Source organism: Nomascus leucogenys, chromosome 22a, assembly GCF_006542625.1.
Source record: "Nomascus leucogenys isolate Asia chromosome 22a, Asia_NLE_v1, whole genome shotgun sequence".
Classification (NCBI taxonomy): domain Eukaryota; kingdom Metazoa; phylum Chordata; class Mammalia; order Primates; family Hylobatidae; genus Nomascus; species Nomascus leucogenys.
The window spans coordinates 78,933,695-78,953,405 of NC_044402.1; the positions used below are offsets into that span (position 1 = coordinate 78,933,695).

The window sequence follows — 19,711 nt, forward strand, 5'->3', positions numbered from 1 at the left end:
AACAGAGTTGGAGAAATACTGACCCACAGATACCAAAAAGCACAAAACCAAACTCTCACTTTTTATAACTTCAAATAAAAACCCATGGGCCAATCTATTTTCACAAATCCTATCTATCTAGCCTGCTACCTCTTAGACACATGTAGGACAGCATTTCTTAAACTTGTAAAGCCACTGGCATCTTTGTAAATGAAACCTAAAAAATATACATAGACACAGTCTCAGGGACCTTGTGGATCACTAACAATCTCAGGATAAGCATCAGTTGCATGTTTGGAATCCCGACTTTTAGGACATGCTATCTTTTGCAGAGAATTCCTACAAGATTGAGAAACATTGGCATAGCTGCCCATTCCTCTTACCTGCTTTCCATCTCTTCTTAAAATAGAGCAGGAGCGAATGGGAATCATCTCCATCAGCTGTATTCTTGACACGGCATCCTCAGCGGAACTTGGCTTGTTGGGTGGGACTCTTCTATCTCTTCACTGCCAATGCCATAGCAGTGGCCTTTGTCACTTAGAAGGTTTTGGGCAGTAAGGTGCCCTCCTTTATCCATCCCTTGCTGCCACTTTTCCTATGCCTGGGAAGTCTAACAGATTGGCTTCATTTACATGCACCCCCAAGTCCCATGAAAATCTTAGGAAAGACCTTTCCACGGTTGACTCTAACCTCCCAGTGCTATAATTAAAAGGGACATCATAGGTTAGAAATTTGGTGGTAGGTAAAGTCTTCCTGTGAGTGGAATTCTATAGGCGGAAATAAGCTCTTTGATGTAGAAAGCAAACAAATGTTATAGCTTTCTCAGAACAGCTAAAGACTTGGTAAAAATAAAATTTTATCAAGTCTCTAGTTGACTTAAATCTCTTTAGTGATTCCCTTACCTCTTAGGGAAAAGCCCAAACTCTATTATATGGTATATGAGGCCTTCTGCAAGGTGGCCTTGCCTCTTGCACCCAGCCCTTCAAAGGCTGTTCCACTATAATCTTTTTTCTACTAAATTTTAAAAAATTTTTCTTTAAACTTTTTTGGATGTGTTATGCTGTCCATTGCCCCTAGGTCTCTGCAGGTGCAAAGGTCCTCTGCCTGGAAAGTGAGGCCTGCCCCTTCTTATCCCATATTTTAGGTTGCAGCTTTTGCCTGTTTGCCCCTTTCTCTGACTGGATAAGATGCCTCAGCAATGTGCTCTCAAACACTCTGGATTTCTTTGATCATAGCACTTAACTTCATTTCTTAGGGGATACTCAGTTGCCCCTTCAACCAAGATCTATTCCTTTCCACATCTTCAGTGTTTCCACCTTATATAGCCTGTCTCAACTTGCATTATGCATAGCACCAATGAAAAGCAAATTCTGTCTTAAATTTGGGGAACACTGTGTCGCCTCCTGGAAACATAATTCATAGCTCATAAAAGACTGAGAAATCCTGTACAGAGAAGAACAATTACCGAAATTCTGTTTATTAGGCTGTGGAACAATTTTTCTACAACATCTTGAAGAGCAATGTTTGGGAAACATTGACCCAGAGGTACCAAAATGCATAAAACCAAGTTTTCATATTTTATAACCTTAGAATAAAAACCTGTGGGCCAATCTGTTTTCAAAAGGCCTACTTAAGTAGCAGACACTATTTTCTCCTATTTCAAGGAAATGACTTTCTCTACCTGAATTTCTCAAAATTACATTTGAGGCAGAGTAAACAAAATTGAAAATTACTTTTTTTTTTCTGGAGCATGATCATAAAACATTCTTCTTGAATCAGTCACCATGGAGATATCAATTTAACCTGTTATTTTATGGGCTGTTTCTGGTTTAACAACCTCTATGGTTTATCTACATAATCAGCTACTATTGGATAGAGAGAATAAATCTGTCTTTTCAGAAATTCCATCAGAACACTTAATATAAAGAGGTGCTGTTCCATGTCCGTCACATCTAGGGTGATAGGTTGGATTATGTCCCTCCCTAAGAGATGTTGGACTCATAACCTCAAGTACCTCAGGATGAGAACTTATTTGGTGATAGGCTTTATAGAGGTAATTAAGTTGAAGTGGAGTAACTAGGATGAGCCTCAGTAGTTTGACTGGTATCCTAAAATGGAGAAATTTGGACACAGACATGCAGGAAAAATGTCGTGTGAACATGAAGGTAGCCATCTACAGACAAGGAGAGAGGCTTAGGAGAGATTCTTCCCTCAGAGTTCTCAGAAGGAACCAACCCTGCCAACACCCTGATTTTGGACTTCCAACCTCCAGAGCTGCGAGACAATACATTTCTATTGTGTCTGCCACTCGATTTGTGGTACTTTGTTCCAGCAGTGCTAGAAAATGAATACACTAGTCCCCTCTGATCTGTGGTTTCACTTTCTGCTGTTTGTTACCCGCAGTACAGTACAATAAGATATTTAGAGAGAGATCACATTCATATAACTTTTATTATAGTACATTGTTATATTCTATTATTGTTGTTAATCTCTTACTGTGCCTAATTTGCCTAATTTATAAATTAAACTTTTTCATAGGTATGCATATTAGTCCATTTTCACGCTGCTGATAAAGACATACCTGAGACTGGGTCATTTATAAAGAAAAGAGGTTTAATTGACTCACAGTCCCACGTGGCTGGGGAGGCGTCACAATCATGGCGAAGGCAAGGAGGAGCAAGTCACATCTTACATGGTGTCAGGGAAGAGAGAAATGAGAACCAAGCAAAAGGGGTTTCCCCTTATAAAACCGTCAGATCTCGTGAGACTTATTCACTACCATGATAACAGTAAGGGGGAAACCGCTCCCATGATTCAATTATCTCCTACCAGGTCCCTCTCACAAGGTGGGAATTATGCGAGCTACAATTCAAGATGAGATTTGAGTGGGGACACAGCCAAACCATATCAGCATGTACCTATAAGAAAAATCATGGCCAGGCGTGGTGGCTCACGCCTGCAATCCCAGCACTTTGGGAGACCGAGGTGGGCAGATCACCATGTCAGGAGATCGAGACCATCCTGACTAACATGGTGAAACTCCGTCTCTACTAAAAACAAAAAATTAGCCTGATGTGGTGGCAGGCGCCTGTAGTCCCAGCTACTCGGGAGGCTGAGGCTGGAGAATGGCGTGTACCTGGGAGGCGGAGCTTGCAGTGAGCCGAGATTGCGCCTCTGCACTCCAGCCTGAGCGACGAGCGAGACTCCGTCTCAAAAAAAAAAAAAAAAGAAACATCATAGTATACGTAGGATTCAGTACTATCCACAGTTTCAGGATTCCACTGGGGGATCTTGGGACAGGTTCCCCAAGGTGGCCTGCTGTACATCTAATGAGTACCAGTGAGACCTAGGCTAGGTCCCCTCTAAAATGCTGCTTCTCTAGTCCCTAGTTTCAATATTCTGTACGGTGGTCCCTAACAGAATAATGATTGCTGGTATTTATTGGGTGCCCTGCTAAGCACTGTTCTGAGTTTTACACGTGGTAACTTGTCTAATCCTCACAATAATACTGTGAGGTTGCTGCTGTTATTCTCATTTTGTGGACGAGAATGTCAAAGAACAGAGAAGTTGGGTAACCTGTCCCAGGTGAAGTAAGTTAGTAAACAGTAGGTCCTAGATTTGAGCGGGGCCCTCAGGGTTTTGAATACAGACATGTAATTACAACATGATTCGGCTGATCATGTAGCCAGGGTATGGGGTTTATAAAATAGACGTGAAGGACTTAAGAAAAAGGGGCAGGATGACAGTGAAGCTTGCTCATGGGTTTTGTGGAGGGGGTAGATTGGAACCAAAAAGCACGCATCGGCTTGGTGCTCCCTGTCGCCCTCTGTTGACATGGGGAGAGAAGAGCGGGTATGACTGGGAAATGACGCCATGATGCGGAGGAACCACTCCTGGCGTTGCGGAAGGTGGGGTATGGGGCGGGAAGACCCTCCCCCCGCGTGTTCAGGGGAGCACTGTTTTTGGAGGAATTAGGGGAAGGAGGCTGCCTGGTAAGCCAGGAAAGGGGCTTCTGGCCGTTCTGTTGGAGCGCCTCTGACTGACTTCCCCCATGTGTCCATGTGGCCACACCGTGCTACTTTCAGAGGCAGTGGGCTTTCGCTACGGGATAAAAAAAAAGTAAAACCTTGCCTTTAGCGCAGCTCTCCTTCACTGGGCAGATTGCTCTCCTTCACTGGGCAGATTGCTCTCCCTCCTCACTCTCCCAGGCCCAAATTGGATCTCAGCGCCTGGGAGCTGCAACGGCAGCAAGTGCGAAATCCTGTCTTCAGTTTTGGAATTTTCATCAACACAGACTATATCAGCCACAGATAGGATATGTGAGAATACTAGCATGTCAAGGCCGGGAATCATCCTTAGGCATCACCTAGCCAGTCCTGCCTCTCATTTTAAGGTAAGAATAGGCATTTAACATTGTAAGATGATGTAGTGGGTTCTGTTGACATCACTTAGATGCCCAGGGAATGTGTATTCTTCCATCGATTTCTTGATTGTTTACTGTTTGGCTGCCTTAGTCCACGGAGAATTGTCCTGGCCAACAGGCACCCCTCTTCACTTGGGAAGGTTTATTTCCCTCTTCTATCCCTCCTCAGCCCCCCAGCTTATATAGCCTGTAGCCATTGACTGGTTGGTAAGGGGGTACAAAATGTCAGCCCCCTTGCTCCTAGATGGAACCAGCTCTGTGGTACAATTGAAGCTCCCTGTGAGATCTAGCTGAGGCTTCTGCTGAGACCACATCCTTGCTCAGCTTGCTTCCTCTGCCCTATGTGCTGGCTGCCCCATTCCCTTTTTCCCTGAGAGTAATAATCCCTCAAAGAATTTCTGAGACAAGAATCCCCATCTCAGGCTCTGCTTTTAGGGAATCTGACTTAAGACAGAAAACTTGCTGAATAAATTAATGAAGACCCAGGATCTTCCTCTGGAGAATGAAAACTGACAGTACATTTGCTTCAGCTTTGGTCACCTGTACCTACATTAAGGAGGTCAATTTAGGCAAATAACATCATAGCCTTATAGTTATGATTAGCAAATTGAAGTGGACAAATACAGGTATTTTTGGCATTATTTTATTACCAAGTCTAGATCAGTTGTTTAAAAAGCATAGTAGAATGACGCTATTTAAAATAGTGTCAATCTTCCATATACTGTCTTTCTACCATGCTTTTAAAACAACTGATCTAGGCTTGGTAATAAAATAGTTCTTTAGTTCTGAGGTCTTTTATTTGTTCTGTCTCAATTTGGAGCTGCAGTAGCCAATATGGACCTAGATTCACAACTGATCATTTTCCCTGAAGTTGTCCTTTTCCGTTCACTATGCTCTTTGAGGGATAGTATCTATACCGTGTTAATCATCTTTGTATTGTTCCCTGTGGTGTTTAGCACAAAAGATTGTGAATTGTAGATGTTCATAATCCATCAAAAATATTGAATCACAGCTGATTCCGAGTTGAATCAGCTCTCCTAAAAATATTCTTCTTGATATATTTAGAAGATAAACTTTTGGGGATAAATATATCCATGAGAACTATATCTAGGCTTTTTAAACAAAATTGCTGAATACATCTAACATGATAATTTAAACATTTGCTTAAAAGAACTTATTAGCATGGGCTGTTTTGAACTTGAGTTGCCTTATCTATCTATGATCGTTTTTGTGATACACGAAGATGCATACTTCCCCGCCCCAGAATTTCACAGAAAACAACCAGCCACACATTTTGAGGTGCAGATAGCTTGCTTTATTTTGTTGTTACTATCTCAAGGAGGTCCAACAATTATAACTAACAAACAATTGAATTTATACTTGCATGAAAAGAACTACATCAAATTGATATTTTGGGCAATTAGTAATGTTGTTGTTTAAAATTTAACGACAGCTTTATTTTGTTGTTGTTCTTTGGTTTTTGCTGTGGCTCATTGCTTAGGTGCCCAGGTTTTTCAGCTGCAATTAAAATTTAGAACTACCACACAAAGGCATTGGCTGCACCCTGGGACCTCCAAGAGTTGGCACTGCTCTGGCATAGGAATACTTGAATAGCTTGGTTAAATGAAGGGATGGCCAGGAGATGTTACTTTTCCAAGCTATTCAGGCACTCCTTATGTCAGAGACAGTGTAAAACGAGCGAACAAAGTGTTGGCCGTTACACTTTGCTCTGGTAATATTTGTCATGATAATTTTGTGTGACATCATCAGAGAAAATGTAAGACGTTAAAGTGTTGCTTACAGGAGGGTAAATGCAAACATCACCAATGCCTTACATTTCTGATTCAATAGGTATTGGTGCACATATCAAGTGATATGCATCATTCTCTTTTAGGTGGACAGGACATCTTCAGTGGGGAATTTATCAACCCACTGAGGCATACTTAGACATCAACAGTATGTTGAGGCACAAAGATTGATTAAATGTTGAGCAGGGTATTCGTTCCATAAGAAACTTTCTCCTACCAACAGTTAGTTTCAAAAGTTACATTGTAAAATGTCACAAAATAAATGGTACAAAACTTTATAACCGTTAATCCGGCTATATACAGTATGTACATGTCACTAGCAAATGTATAATATTCTTAGGTCAGCAATTATGAAAAGATTGAAATGAATATTTTTGAACTTTGACTCATTTAGGTTGATACAAAACTACTTTTTTTTTCTTTAAATATTTACAGATCAGAAAGATTAGTCCATGTGAAACGTTTGCGAAAAGTTAAGAACGAATGTAGAGTATAAGGGCACAGGCCCTCTTAAATGGATCGAATTTGTATATTCACAGTGGCAGAGTCAGATCCAAATTCATTCCCTAAACTCAGGGTATAAAGTCCACCATCTTGTTTCTGTACGTCCATGATGATCAGGGTTGTCAGGTCATCTGTGTTTTCAATGTGGAACCTCCCCTGTTGTTCTTGACTGTGAATTTTTCTTCCACCACAGGACCATGTTACTTCTGGGGTAGGCTCACCCGTGAAAGCACAGGCTACTGTTAGAACTTTGCCTTCATCAATGCTGATATCAGATGGAAGAGCTTCAATTTTAGGTGGAATTCCTTTATGGAACAATGACAAAAAAAAGTCTTAGAATCACTGAAAAAAATAAAGATTTGCTTTCTACTGAATTGTGTGTACTAAAGACTACACCATATTACTTGGCTTGTCTACCTCTACTGGTAATTTTATTGCTCACCTCTTATGCCTGCTTTAAGCATTTTACTAGTTGAGCTTTCCAGTTGTGTCATACTAGATTTTCCCATAAAGCTGCTGGAACTCATTTCTACAGAGGACTCTTGCATGGAGGACATGCTTTGGGCAGACATGCTTGCAAATTTCATCTCAGTCATGCTGCTAGCACTGCTGCTGCTGAAACTGCTGAAGGAGGCCTCCTGCTTGGAGGCAGACATTTGGACTGACTGAGACGAGAAGCTTCCTTGCAAGCTTGTGTCACCACTTGTTCTCAATACTACCTCTCTGGAAGGTTCTTCAACTAGAGCTGTGGAGCATAGCAGATACACAGTGAACATCAATGACATCTGGTTAATTGATGACATATGACGCTGACTTACAGAAATGGAAACTTCAACACACGCACAGCAGCATAACCCAAACAATTTGCTGTTGAAGCATAAGCAAATACACATATACATACATTTGTCAAGAGCTAGCTCAATGTCTCCAAAACATGAATCCTTATATTTCTATCATTACATTACATGCAGGTGCTAGGAATCACTAGGAGAAAAATGATTAGTCATATAGAAAGTAATTGACATATTGTGCATCCTGAAAATAAATGTTACAAGGCAGTAAGTAGCTTTACTTTGAAATGTAATCTATCCAAGTTTCTGTGTAGCTATAAAGAAAATTTGACTACAAGAATGAATTCACATCGGATGGCTGTTCCTCTTTCACATGGAATTTAATAAGGCTTCTTAGAGTTTTCTGTGCTTGAAAGAGAGGCAAAAAAACCATCTAAAGGCCTTAAGCATGTAAGGAAGAATGGTGAGGAGATACTTACGAAGGACCATTAAGGAAGCTGTAGCTGAACACTGGCCATGGTAATTTTTGGCCTTAATTGTGTACTTTCCACTGTCGCTGACTGATGCATTTCGGATTTCAAGGGAGTATACATTTCTGGAGCGACTTATGCTGACAGTTGAAGAAATAGAAATCTAAGACAAAGAAAAGGAAAAGAAATGTTGAAGTTCTTCAGATATGGAAGACATGGTATTTTAGTTTTTCTTCAATAATATATTCATAATTAAACTTACTGGCAGGTTGTTTTTAAACCATTCGATTTCAGGGGATGGCTCGCCACTGATTTCACAAGTAAAGACAACATTTTGTCCTTCATTAATATTTTGAGATCTAGGCTGTGAGATGAAGGCTGGAGCATCTGAGAGTTCTTTGCTCAGCATCAAATCATACTGACACTTGACGATTCCTTCCTTGGTTTTGCCTATGCAGGTGAGGATTCCTTCGTCTCTGTGACTGGCTTGCTTGATGGTTAGGGTCTGATCACTGCCTGAGACACCATATCGGTACTCCTCAGAGTTGGTAAGCTCTACGCCATTCAGTACCCATTTCACATCAGTGGCACCAGCAATGTTGGCTTTTAAAACCACTCTTTGACCTTCGTTTAGGCTCATCTGAGTAGAAAATGCTTTAATCTCAGCATGAGTTCTGACTTCTTCTGATGCCTGTGATGTTTTAGTGATTTCCTCATGGACAATGGATTTTTCCAGGGAGGTTGCTGCTGATTTCTTGACTTCTTCAGAAATCAGAACCTTTGAAGCTTCCTCTTTGAGGGCTAACTTTTCTTGAGATTTTGCCTCTGACATCTTAATTTCTTCAGACATTAGGGCTTTTTGGGAAATTTCCTCCTGGACAATAGCTTTCTTCTGAGGTGTAATTTCAGAAGTCTTTTGTGTAGAGACCTTCCGTGCCTCAGTATCTTTTACAGCTAAAAAAGAAACCTCTGTAAGGCAAACTTAATTAGAAAGAGACCCCCGCATTTTACTCTTCTAGATTCTGCATGTGAAAAACATACAAAGAAAAAAAGTCAACTTCTTCATGCAATGTAGGTAATACCTAATACTTTCTCAGTTCCACTTTTGGAAAATTGTCATGTGTGACTTTTGAGATCAGTGTAATGATTCCTTAAACTAAACTGAGCCAAAGATGATTCATATGACTTAAGGAAGAAAGTCTTGAAAAGAATAGTCAACAGATGTAGGAGATAAGTGGATTTGGGAGATTTTGAGTAACCAGAACATTAAATTATCTTTCATAAGATGGAAATGAAAGCAAACTAATTTTAATTGGTAAAATAGAAATAGTTCTTTAATTAACTTTGTACTGCTTTGGAAAATTAGCAACTGTGAAGGTTTAGGCAAGCAGTGCCATTTTGTATATTCACTGACTTTATTCTTAAATATTCCTGGGAGCAGGGGCTGACACTATAGAATCTTATATAATACCACATATAATAAGTTACTTAATAACTGCTTTTCATGCTCATAGAAAAGCATATGCTAACTTCAAATGTGTGTTTCTACTTTGGTGTACAAATTGCATTCTGGAATTAGGAAAATAATTTTATTTTGATACTTTCTTGTATGTGTATATAAGGGAGGATGTTTGAAAATATTTCCCTAATATTATCTTCTGAAAAAATGTGGGTAAAAACAAAAGCCAACCTACCTTTTATTGCTAATTTGCAGCTAGAGGACACAGATCCAGCTGAATTTTTTACTGTACAAGTATAAAGTCCACTGTCGGAAGTATCAGTCTTATGAATTTCTAAGAAGAACCCTCCCTTGTCTTCAGAGAGTTTATATTTACCTCCTTGTGTAATAGCCTGTAGAATGCAAATGATTTGCGTTTTAAAAAGTGATTTCATTTTAAGCTTTTTTTGGGAAGCTGAATTTAGAAGATCAAATATTTTAGAAGATAAAAGTAAGAGACATTTAAAAACTGGTTACCTTTCCATCTTTTGTCCAGATGACAGTTGGCCGGGGTTCTCCAGTAGCCTTAACTGCAAATTTAGCAACACTGTCTGAAGAAACAGTTGTATCCTGCAACCCAGTAACAATTACTGGTTTTGAGGAAATTGGTTCAGGAGCTTTTGGTTCAGTTTTTCTGGTTTCTGTTGACTCAGTGGTTTTCTGATCTGATTTCTTAGTTTCTGATGTTTTTGATACCTTCTCATGGATGCTCTTAAAGGCTTGCCCCGTAAATTGTAAGTTGGTTTTAGACGTTCCACCTTCACCAGAAATCTCACAAACATATTCTCCTTGATCAGATTCAGTGAGGTTATGGATTTTGAGCTCATAGGTACCATCTGCTGAATAATGAAACTGGAAATGCCCATTTTCCTTTAGTTTCTTGCCATCTTTATACCAGGTGACCTCTTTTGCCCTTAATACACTGCTTTCAACCACACAGGTCAGCTTTGCAATCTCTTTAGAAGCTTCTGCTTTCAGGAACTGAGTAATCTTTGGTGGGGCAGAGACTGGGAGGTGCGGAACTTTCTCTGTTGATGTTGGTTTTGTCTCTGTGGGTGATACAGCTTTGGGGTGAGAAGGTTCTGGAGATTTCATTCGTTTTGGAGACTTAACTGCTTCTGGGGATTTCACCTGAGGCTCTGGGGATTTGACTCTTGGTGGTGATGTCACAGCCTTTTCAGTTACTCTGGCCTTTTGAATAGTCAGAGTGAACTCTGCTTCTTGTTTCCCTTCACTGTTTTCTACTACCACGCTGTAATTGCCCTCATCAGAAGCCTGGACTGAAGAGATCTCAAAGGTTGATTTGTACTTTGTGGTGGTCACTTGGTGGCGGGCAGAAGTACTTAGCACTTGTCCTTTACGCAGCCAGGTCACAGTTGGTACTGGCTCGCCATCGGTGTCACAAGAAAACCTTGCAGACTCGCCCTCATAGACGGTCATGGACCGTGGCTTTGTTAGAATTCTTGCCGCCAAAGTCGTCTTGATCTTTCTGGTTGTGGATTTTTCTTCCAGCGACTTTTCTTCTAATGCAGCACTTTTCATTTCTGCAGATGCATAGTGTTCATATGTGGAGAGACTTTCCCGTGTCTCCGTCATCTGTGATTTCACTTCCCTGACAGAAGACGAAGCTTCCATCTCAGATGTTTTCTTAAATGATGAAACAGCATATGCCTCTGTTCTTGTCAGCTCAGGGAAAACAGATCTGGGGACCTCTTCGTCTCTGCGTCGGGAAGCATAGGTGGTATAATCCCCTCCTGTTACGTCCAACGTTGCATAGTCAGAAGCTTCGCCCTTGTAGTTGGTGCACACAGCACGGTAGGTTCCACTGTCATCAATATGACAGTCCAGAATTTCCAGGGTCAGGACTCCACTCGTGTTGGTGTAATGAATCTTACTGCTTTCTTGGAGTTCCACACCATTGTGGTACCATTTAACCTCGGCACTTGGCTTAGACTGAACATTTAAAATAAAACGTGTATTTTGGCCACATGGTACCCTGTGCGAGCGCATTCTCAATGTGATTCGAGGGGCATGATCCAGTGTGAAAGGCTGCTGACTCAAAACTTCATACTTCCTTTCTGATGTCTTCTGAGTTTTTAAAGCAGCTTTCATGGACTCATACCTGGAAAAGATATCAAATCTTGCAGATCTCTCAAATCTCGAGAGTGATCTCTCACTAGACACAGGGCTGGGGGATCGTGGGCGAGTTCTCTCTGGAGTAGGTGACCTTCTTTCTGTGTCATCTTCGTATTCCTCAGCCGGTTGTGGACGTGACCGGATCAGCTCAGACACTGGCCTCATTAACTCAATATAAGTTGGAGACAGGGAGCGCCGTCGTCTCAGTAGTCTAGATGCGGATGAGGATGATTCTCTTTGAGCATGTTTTGAGATTTCGTATTCTTCCTCAATTTCTGTTATTTCTGTCACTTCTCTTTGTCGCCTTGATTTCTTTCTAGACTTTTCCTCCTTTGACATGTAGTCAAGTTCGCTTTTGTATTCTGAGAGACGCTGGGTGGTCGTAACTGGGCGAAGCAACTCTTCATCCTCCTTCTCAGCCATGATTCTTTGCCGTTGCTTTGGCTGTCTGTACGCAGCCTGGGCATGCCGTTCCCTCAGTTCTGCATAACTTGTACTAGCTTCAGCCTTCGTTGGGATGTGATAGGTTGAATACCTGAAGTCTTTTCTTGTTTCCTCCACCTTGACATGAGCTTGTGGTGAAGAGTAACGTAGGCTAGAAAGCTCAAAGCGTGGAGGGCTTCGGCTTGGGGGTGAAGCTGAAAAACCTAACTCAAGCTCTTCTTCAAGACGCAGCCTCTCTTCCTCTGTTCTTTTCATTGCTAAGTAGTCATCAACGGGGAGGAGTAATTCTTCATCAGAGATGTCCCCAAGAGAATGTCTTCTAGGTCGGTAGTAAAAGTCATAATCAGGAGAAGGTGTACGCCGGCGGGCTGGTCTCACTATCTCAAGATCATCTTGGGACAGTTTAGGAATACGCCATTTAGGTCTGTATTGATCTGTAATGCGTGGAAGAGGCATCACATAGAACTGTTCCCATCTTGAAAGGCGGATGCGCTTGGGTCGTTTCTGTACAACTCTGTCAAGTTTCCCAGGCATTTCATACTGATCACGTATCTTTTTATACCACTTCATGTCAGACATGGGCACGAACTGCTTGATGCGTTGGTCTTCTTCTATGGTAGTCTGCTTGTACTTGCGTGGCTCTGGTACATCGTAAGGCATCCGGAGTTTTCTCTCCTCCTTCTTTTCTTCTGTCTCAAGTCTGAATTCCCCTTTTACAGTCTTGGTGCTTACAGCCGGTTTATAAAGGACGGCAGCTTCTCTCAGAGCCTCTTTAGCTACCTGTGTCAGTGGCACACTTTCAGTTCCAGAAAGAATTTCAGCCATTCTGAGGGTTTTGTCAATTTGTTTTTGTACGTGTCGCTCATGCTCCTCCTTACTCTTGAATTCCTGTTTCTTGTACCTCAGGCGTTCCACTTGTAGGTGAGCCTGGCAGCTGGTGGACCCAGCTGTATTAGTGGCTGTGACTCTATAATAACCTGTGTCTTCAGGCAAAGTGTCCCTGATGTGCAGAGCATAATAATCCAAGCCTTCATGGATAATTTCAATGTTAGGCCCGAGGGACAGTGGCTGACCATCTTTCTCCCATTTTAATGTTGGTGGGGGGATGCCAGACACTCTGATCTCAAAGCAGACACTTTGGCCTTCTTGGCATTCTGCATTTGCCAGTAACCTTTTGAACATGGGTCTTAAGGTACTATCTGTTGGAGGTGGGTGTAGGGTTACTGTCAGCTTTGCTTTACAGCTGTCTTCACCGTATTTGTTCCTTGCCACAACAGTATATTCAGCGTCATCATCTGTAGTGACACTGTTGATTGTTAATTGGTAAAGACCCTTGTCTGACTCAAATGTGTACTTCTTGTCATCGTCACCTGGTTTGATTTTCTGACCTGATTTATACCATGTTACACGAGGCTCTGGGTGGACAGTTATAGTTACTCCAAACCGGACATTTTCACCTACGTAAGCTGTCTTATTATAGAGAGGCAGAGTAAATTCTGGTGGCCTTTCCAGGAGTCTCATTGTGTCTGTTCTGCGCTTAATTTTCTTCATGGTTCTACGGCAGTAATAGTCATAGACTTCTCTCACACCTTTAACAAATAGCTCTGCATAAGAACTGTCTTCACCGTAGTCATTGACTACTTTGCATCTGTAGGTACCATCATCAAATTTGGTAATGTCTTTGACATAGAGGATGGCCACTCCATCTTCATAGGTGATTTCATATTTCTCACTGTTCTCCAGCTGTCGGATGCCAAAGTACCAAGTCACTTGGGTAGACTGATCATAATTTTCAATTTTGCATACATATTTGACATGTCCTCCTTCTTCACCAACTGCATGCATTATCTGCCCAGAAACTGGGCCAATTTCAATGGATGCTACTTTAACTTTAGCAACACTCACTCCCCTCTGAGATCGAATTGCACCACCACAGGAGATCCGGGCTGCTGACACAACCATGTTGAGGTCTTTCTTGATCAGGGTGTGGTAATAACGCCGGTGTTTTAATGTTCTGATAACTTTAGTACTGACTCTTTCTATCTTCTGCTTCAACCATGGGTGCTGGAGAGCCTCCGATGCTGTCATGCGAGATTTCCTCTCTTTCACTAACAACCGGTCAACAAAATCCATGGCTTCAATACTAATCTCTTTGAATGCTTCTTCATCGAAAGTATATTCAGCATTCATGATATTCTCAATGATCTGTTGGTTAGTTTCAGCCAGGAATGGGTTGATACCACTCAATAGCACATATACCAGTGTTCCAAGTGACCACATGTCTGTGGCTGTGCTGACAACATCATGCTGGTGGACTTCAGGTGCATAGTATTCTGGGGCAGTGAATAGAAGCCTGAAGTTGTCCCCTGGTTTCAGCTGACGGGCTTGACCAAATTCTATGATTTTAATGGTAGAGCTTCTTCTGGTTTGGTAAATGATATTTTCCGGTCTAATGTCAAAGTGTCCAATATTATGACTGTGTAAAAACTGAAGTGCTTCACAGACCTGGTGAACATAACTTACAATTTCTCTTTCGTTAAGTTCAAAAGCACTTGTGTTAATGCGCTCAAATATGTCAAGTCCTGATATAAACTCAAAGATCATAACTAATTCTTCCATGCTTTCAAATGATTCATGGAGGTATAAGATGTTTCTATGCCTAGCAATATTCAGAATGGAAATTTCCTTCTTTACCAAAACCTGATCAGTCCCTTTGACTTTAACAAATTTGGCCATGTATGTCTTCTTTGAGGATGTTTCAACACAACGATGGACAATTCCAAACTCACCACGCCCAAGATCTTCAGCAATCATATATTTCTCATAGAGTTCCTTGGTTGAAGAGTGAGATGCTTTAGTCATGGAGACTTCCCTGGTTTCATCTACCTCTTCATCATAGTTCATAGCTCTGGTCTTATCTTCTTTGGTTATCGTTGGTTCTGAAGGCTCAGAAGGCTTGCTCAGACCAAATTTATTTTCAGCTATTACCCGGAACTGGTAACTTGTTTTTCCAAATAAGTTGATCACGGTATAACGTGTTTCTCGGGCCTGTCCTACACGGAGCCACCTTTCTGCAGTAGTTGCACATTTTTCAACAATGTAGTTGGTGATTTTGCTGCCACCATCAGAGGCTGGCTCAGTCCATGTTAAGTTGACAGAATCTCGTGAGACATCACTAACTTTGACTCCTCTGGGTGGGTCAGGAACATCAGCCACATCCAGTTCAACTGTCTTCTGATCAATTCCAAATCTGTTTTTAGCACAGACCACATAGAAACCAGCATCTTTTCTCTCTACCCCATTGGGGAAAACAAGTGATGTGAAGGATCTTGTGACAATAACTTGGTAGTGGCCATTATTGTCAATGAGATCTTGTCCTTTCTGCCAGGTGATCACAGGATCTGGTTTGCCACTGAAAGGAATCTTGATGCTGACCGCTTCACCTCGGAGAGCATGAACTGCTCCCATGCCTTCAAGAGTTTTAGGTAAGTGTATCTTAGCTGGAACTGTATCAGAAAAAAAATAAGAATATAATTTAGCAACATCTAACAATATCTGCTTAAGTGCAATAGCCACCACCCCCAAGTTAATAACTCATTTAGCCTCAAATTGATGATAATTGATTTATTTTTACCTTCCACTTCCAAGGAGGCAGTGCCAGACACAGATCCCCCTTGGTTGGTAGCTCTGACTTGGTAAACTGTGGCATCATCATCTGTGACACTTGCAATGATGAGCTGGTGGTAGCCACCCTTAAATTCTTGAATCCTATATTTTAATCCATCTGAAATGATTTCTTTGCCTTGTCTGTACCATTTCACGATAGGTTTTGGATGACCAGTCACTTTGCAGACCAAAGTAGCATTGCTCTGATATCTGACATTTAGATTTCTCAGTTCCTCTTTAAAGTGTGGTGCCTGAATTGGGACATCAGATTTGGGAGTGATGGGTTCTGATATTTCACTCCATTCACTTTCCCCACCTAGATTTTCACATTTCACACGGAACTCATATTCAAGACCTTCAATAAGGTTTTTCACTGAAAAGACAGTTTCTCGAATTTCTTCTGTTGTCACAGAAATCCATTTATTCTGCTTCTTCTCACGCTTCTCAAGGTAGTAATTTCTAATCTTTGCACCTCCATCACTGGCAGGTGGCTTCCAAGCCACAACGCAAGAATCTTTTGTGACAGCAGTAATAGTTGGTTTGCCAGGAGCACCTGGCTTTTCTATTAAAAAAACAAAAGATTTGAGTCATGAGATGAAACAGGCAGCTTTATTAAAGCTTATTTTTTAAAAAAAGTTATGAGTCCAAAATTTTATTTAAAAATAGCTATTCCAGAAAAATGAAACTGGTTACTTTATACTAAGACATATCAAAAACCAAAGTTCTATTTTTAAAAAGGGGTTAGGATATATATTTCTCCTTTTAGATATGCAAACATTCAATTAAAGTGAAAGAAAAGGCACTTGTACTTTATCTGAATCTTTGCTATTTCCTTTCAAAATTTCTTTCTGTTTAAAAGAATTTTATGCAAAGATGGAACTTTACCATAGGAAGATATAGAAATCAGGTTGTACTCACCAAATGGACTCTTAATGATCACAACTGAGGACACTTCTAGAGGGTCACTGATGCCGAAAGTGTTCTGAGCTGAAACCCGGAAATAATAGCCAGCATTTTCTGTGAGGTTCACAATTCTACAGGTTGTCACTGAGATGGCTGAAGACACCAGTTGCCATTCAGCCCCCTCCTTGGCCTCACATTTTTCCACCACATAGTTGGTGATCCAGGAGCCTCCATCATCTGTGGGTGGTTTCCAGCTGATCACTGCAGAGTTCTTCAATAGAGCTTCGATCACAATTGGTCCTGTAGGTTTGTCTGGTTTATCTGTTGGGGGAAAATACAATTGTGGTGGTTTTCATAGTGTGTTTTTGAGATTTTTTCTTCTTTAAAAATAAAAAGCACTGAAAATAAAATACCTTGTATTTCCACATCAAGGATGGCATCAACTGTTCCAAATACATTGCTGAGCTGGACTTTGTATTTCCCAGCATGAGTCTTACGTTGGACATTCTTCATGACAAGATGAGTATAGTGCTCAGTGTTTTCAATAGTAATGTTTTCTGAGTTTTGCAAAAGTTTCTGACCATGGAACCAAGTCATGGCAGGTACTGGACGACCAATGTACATAACATGAAGCCGAAGTGTAGAACCCACAGCTCCATAATATTTCTCTTTCAGTGGGTAACCAGGATGGAACTGTGGTGTTGCTTGCAGGAGAAGCTTACTACTGGTTTCTACTTCTCCAACCTCATTGGTGGCTATGCAGGTATAAACACCTTCATCTTCCTGTTCCTCTGTCATTACTGTAAGAGTGTGTGTGCGTCCATCTGAAGACATTTTGTATTTCCGGCTTTGTATGAGCTCTTTACCAAATCTATACCATTTAATGTCAGGAAGAGGCCTTCCAACAATCTGGCATGAGAGTTGAGCAGCTTCACCCAATTTTGTGGTAACATCCTTCATTTCTTTGCGTATTCCTGGGGCCTCTCCAGCTGAACGATATGAAAGGTAATATTAAGTGATTGTTAATACTCAATCTGTAATCCTTTGTCCTTGTATATCAGGAATGAATTTACCTTATCTACTAACACATACCATGATTTACATATTAGCCTAATTCTTAAAAACTCTTTGAAGTGATTTTCCTAGGATCATATGGTAAATAGGGATTCAGTGAGCACATTGTCACATTTTATGTAGAGTGACTTTTTCTCTTTATGATTGGAAGGGAATTAACAATGTATAGGCTTCTAAGGGACTATAAATTCTCTTATAATTCTGTAGTATTCTTGCCCTTACTTAGGTTCATTGAAGTGGCATACAGTTGTTGACCCTTCAAATCTTGTTGGGAAATATTTTTAAAAAGAAACCATTGCATTAGAGGGAATTGCTCCAGGAAAGTGCTCAGTTCACTGCATCTAACATCTCCTGCTGAGGTTATGTGCTTGGAATGGTTTCCTATAGAACTTGTCATATTTCCTGTGTGTGCACTTGCTTTTCTTTCTTAACACTTGCTCTCCAATAAAGCTTTCCAGGGTTCTACTTAGTATAGAGGGGGAATTAGCCTTAACTTGTTTAGTTTGTAAATCATAAGTAGAGAACTAAAGGCTACTTACATGTGAGTTTAGTCTTTATAGACATAGCAGTTCTGCGAGGTCTGCTCAGCCCAGTCTCATTCTCAGCAAAAACCCTGAATTCATATTCAGTAGCTTCCAGCAAACCTCCTATTGTGAATTGCTTGTCCTTAATACGTTCCTTATTGCTCTTCTTCCAGGCACTGTCTCCAGACTGTCTGTATTCAACCCAGTATCCAAGAATTTCTTTGCCACCATCACATTCAGGTTTCTCCCACTGTAGAGTGACACTATCTTTGGATATTGAAAGAATCTCAAGTTCTCCTGGTTGGCTTGGTTTATCTGAAATATTTTAAAATAATGAAAAGGGAATCAGCTTTACTGGTGAAATAAAAGGACCAAACATGGCTTGCTTCTTTAATTTAACCCCTTCTTCTGAATTCCTTACCAAATGGATCTTTGCAAACAACTGGTTCAGAAGCAGGGCTGGTCTCACTTAGGCCGACATCATTCTGTGCGATGATGCGGAACTGATACTCAGCATCGGGAACAAGCCCTGTGACAGTGTACATTGTGGTGGTGATCTGAGTCTTGTTGTGTCTGACCCACTTGTCAGTGGATGTCTCTTTGCGTTCAATGTAGTAGCCTGTGACTCGAGAACCACCATCATCTTTGGGCCGGGACCAGGACAAGCTAACAGAACTCTTGGTTACATCGAGTACTTCTGGAGGATTGCTTGGAGGTTCTGGAGGATCTGTAAATATAAGTGGAAAGCACATATGTATTAGAATACAGTCCCAAGTATTATAAGCCAATGACTTTCATTTAAAAACAGAAAAGTGCTAAAATAATGTTTATAATTTTGTGGTTGAAAGGGCACTTACTCAATGGTGTTTTTGGTATGACTGGTTCCTCAGATTTCAAGGGTTTGCTTATGCCAAACTGGTTTTCTGCTGAAACACGGAAATGGTATTCTACATTCTCTTTGAGGCCTTTTACCACCAGAGATGTACCTCGGACTCTGGAATCAATGGTATACCAGGCGGCTTTAGGCACTTCTCGTCTCTCGAGGATGTAGCCTAAGATGTCAGCACCACCATCATCAGCAGGAGGTCTCCAGCTGACCCTCACAGAGCGGGCTTGGATGTCATCATATTCCAGTGGCCCTTCTGGACTGTTGGGACTTCCTATCACCCTGACCTTGATGTAGACAGCCTTCTTGCCACATTTATTTTCCAGAACCAGGTCATAAGTGCCAGAATCACCCCTGTCTGCTTCTTTGATCACAAGCTCAGTGTGTGTTTCAGATGTTGCAATCATGGCACGCTTACTAATATCCTGGCCTTCCTTGGTCCATTTACATATTGGGAATGGTTTTCCTTTGATTGGTATGGTAAGTCTGATGACTCCACCTTGCCTTACAAAGATACCTTCTTGGTATCTTTCATCAAGTTCATAATCAGGATATTCTGGAAAAAAAGGTAGGGTTTCAATTTAGCATTTGAGGTAGGGGGACTA

At 41.1% G+C, this 19,711-nt stretch overlaps 1 protein-coding gene across 1 annotated transcript in view; it reads right to left on the reverse strand.

Moving 5' to 3' along the window:
- Positions 1–5,694: 5,694 nt before the first annotated feature.
- The window catches only part of TTN (titin), a 278,608-nt gene continuing 264,591 nt past the window's right edge, over positions 5,695–19,711 (reverse strand). The window contains exons 335-346 of the mRNA XM_030802350.1: positions 19,078–19,662; positions 18,642–18,947; positions 18,236–18,535; positions 17,036–17,611; positions 16,638–16,943; positions 15,688–16,281; positions 9,951–15,559; positions 9,670–9,826; positions 8,238–8,929; positions 7,985–8,138; positions 7,157–7,459; positions 5,695–7,019 (exon numbers count right to left, since the gene is read on the reverse strand). Coding sequence (XP_030658210.1) covers positions 6,721–7,019; positions 7,157–7,459; positions 7,985–8,138; positions 8,238–8,929; positions 9,670–9,826; positions 9,951–15,559; positions 15,688–16,281; positions 16,638–16,943; positions 17,036–17,611; positions 18,236–18,535; positions 18,642–18,947; positions 19,078–19,662 — 9,881 coding nt within the window. The 3' untranslated portion in view covers positions 5,695–6,720. The remainder of the gene's footprint in view (positions 7,020–7,156; positions 7,460–7,984; positions 8,139–8,237; positions 8,930–9,669; positions 9,827–9,950; positions 15,560–15,687; positions 16,282–16,637; positions 16,944–17,035; positions 17,612–18,235; positions 18,536–18,641; positions 18,948–19,077; positions 19,663–19,711) is intronic.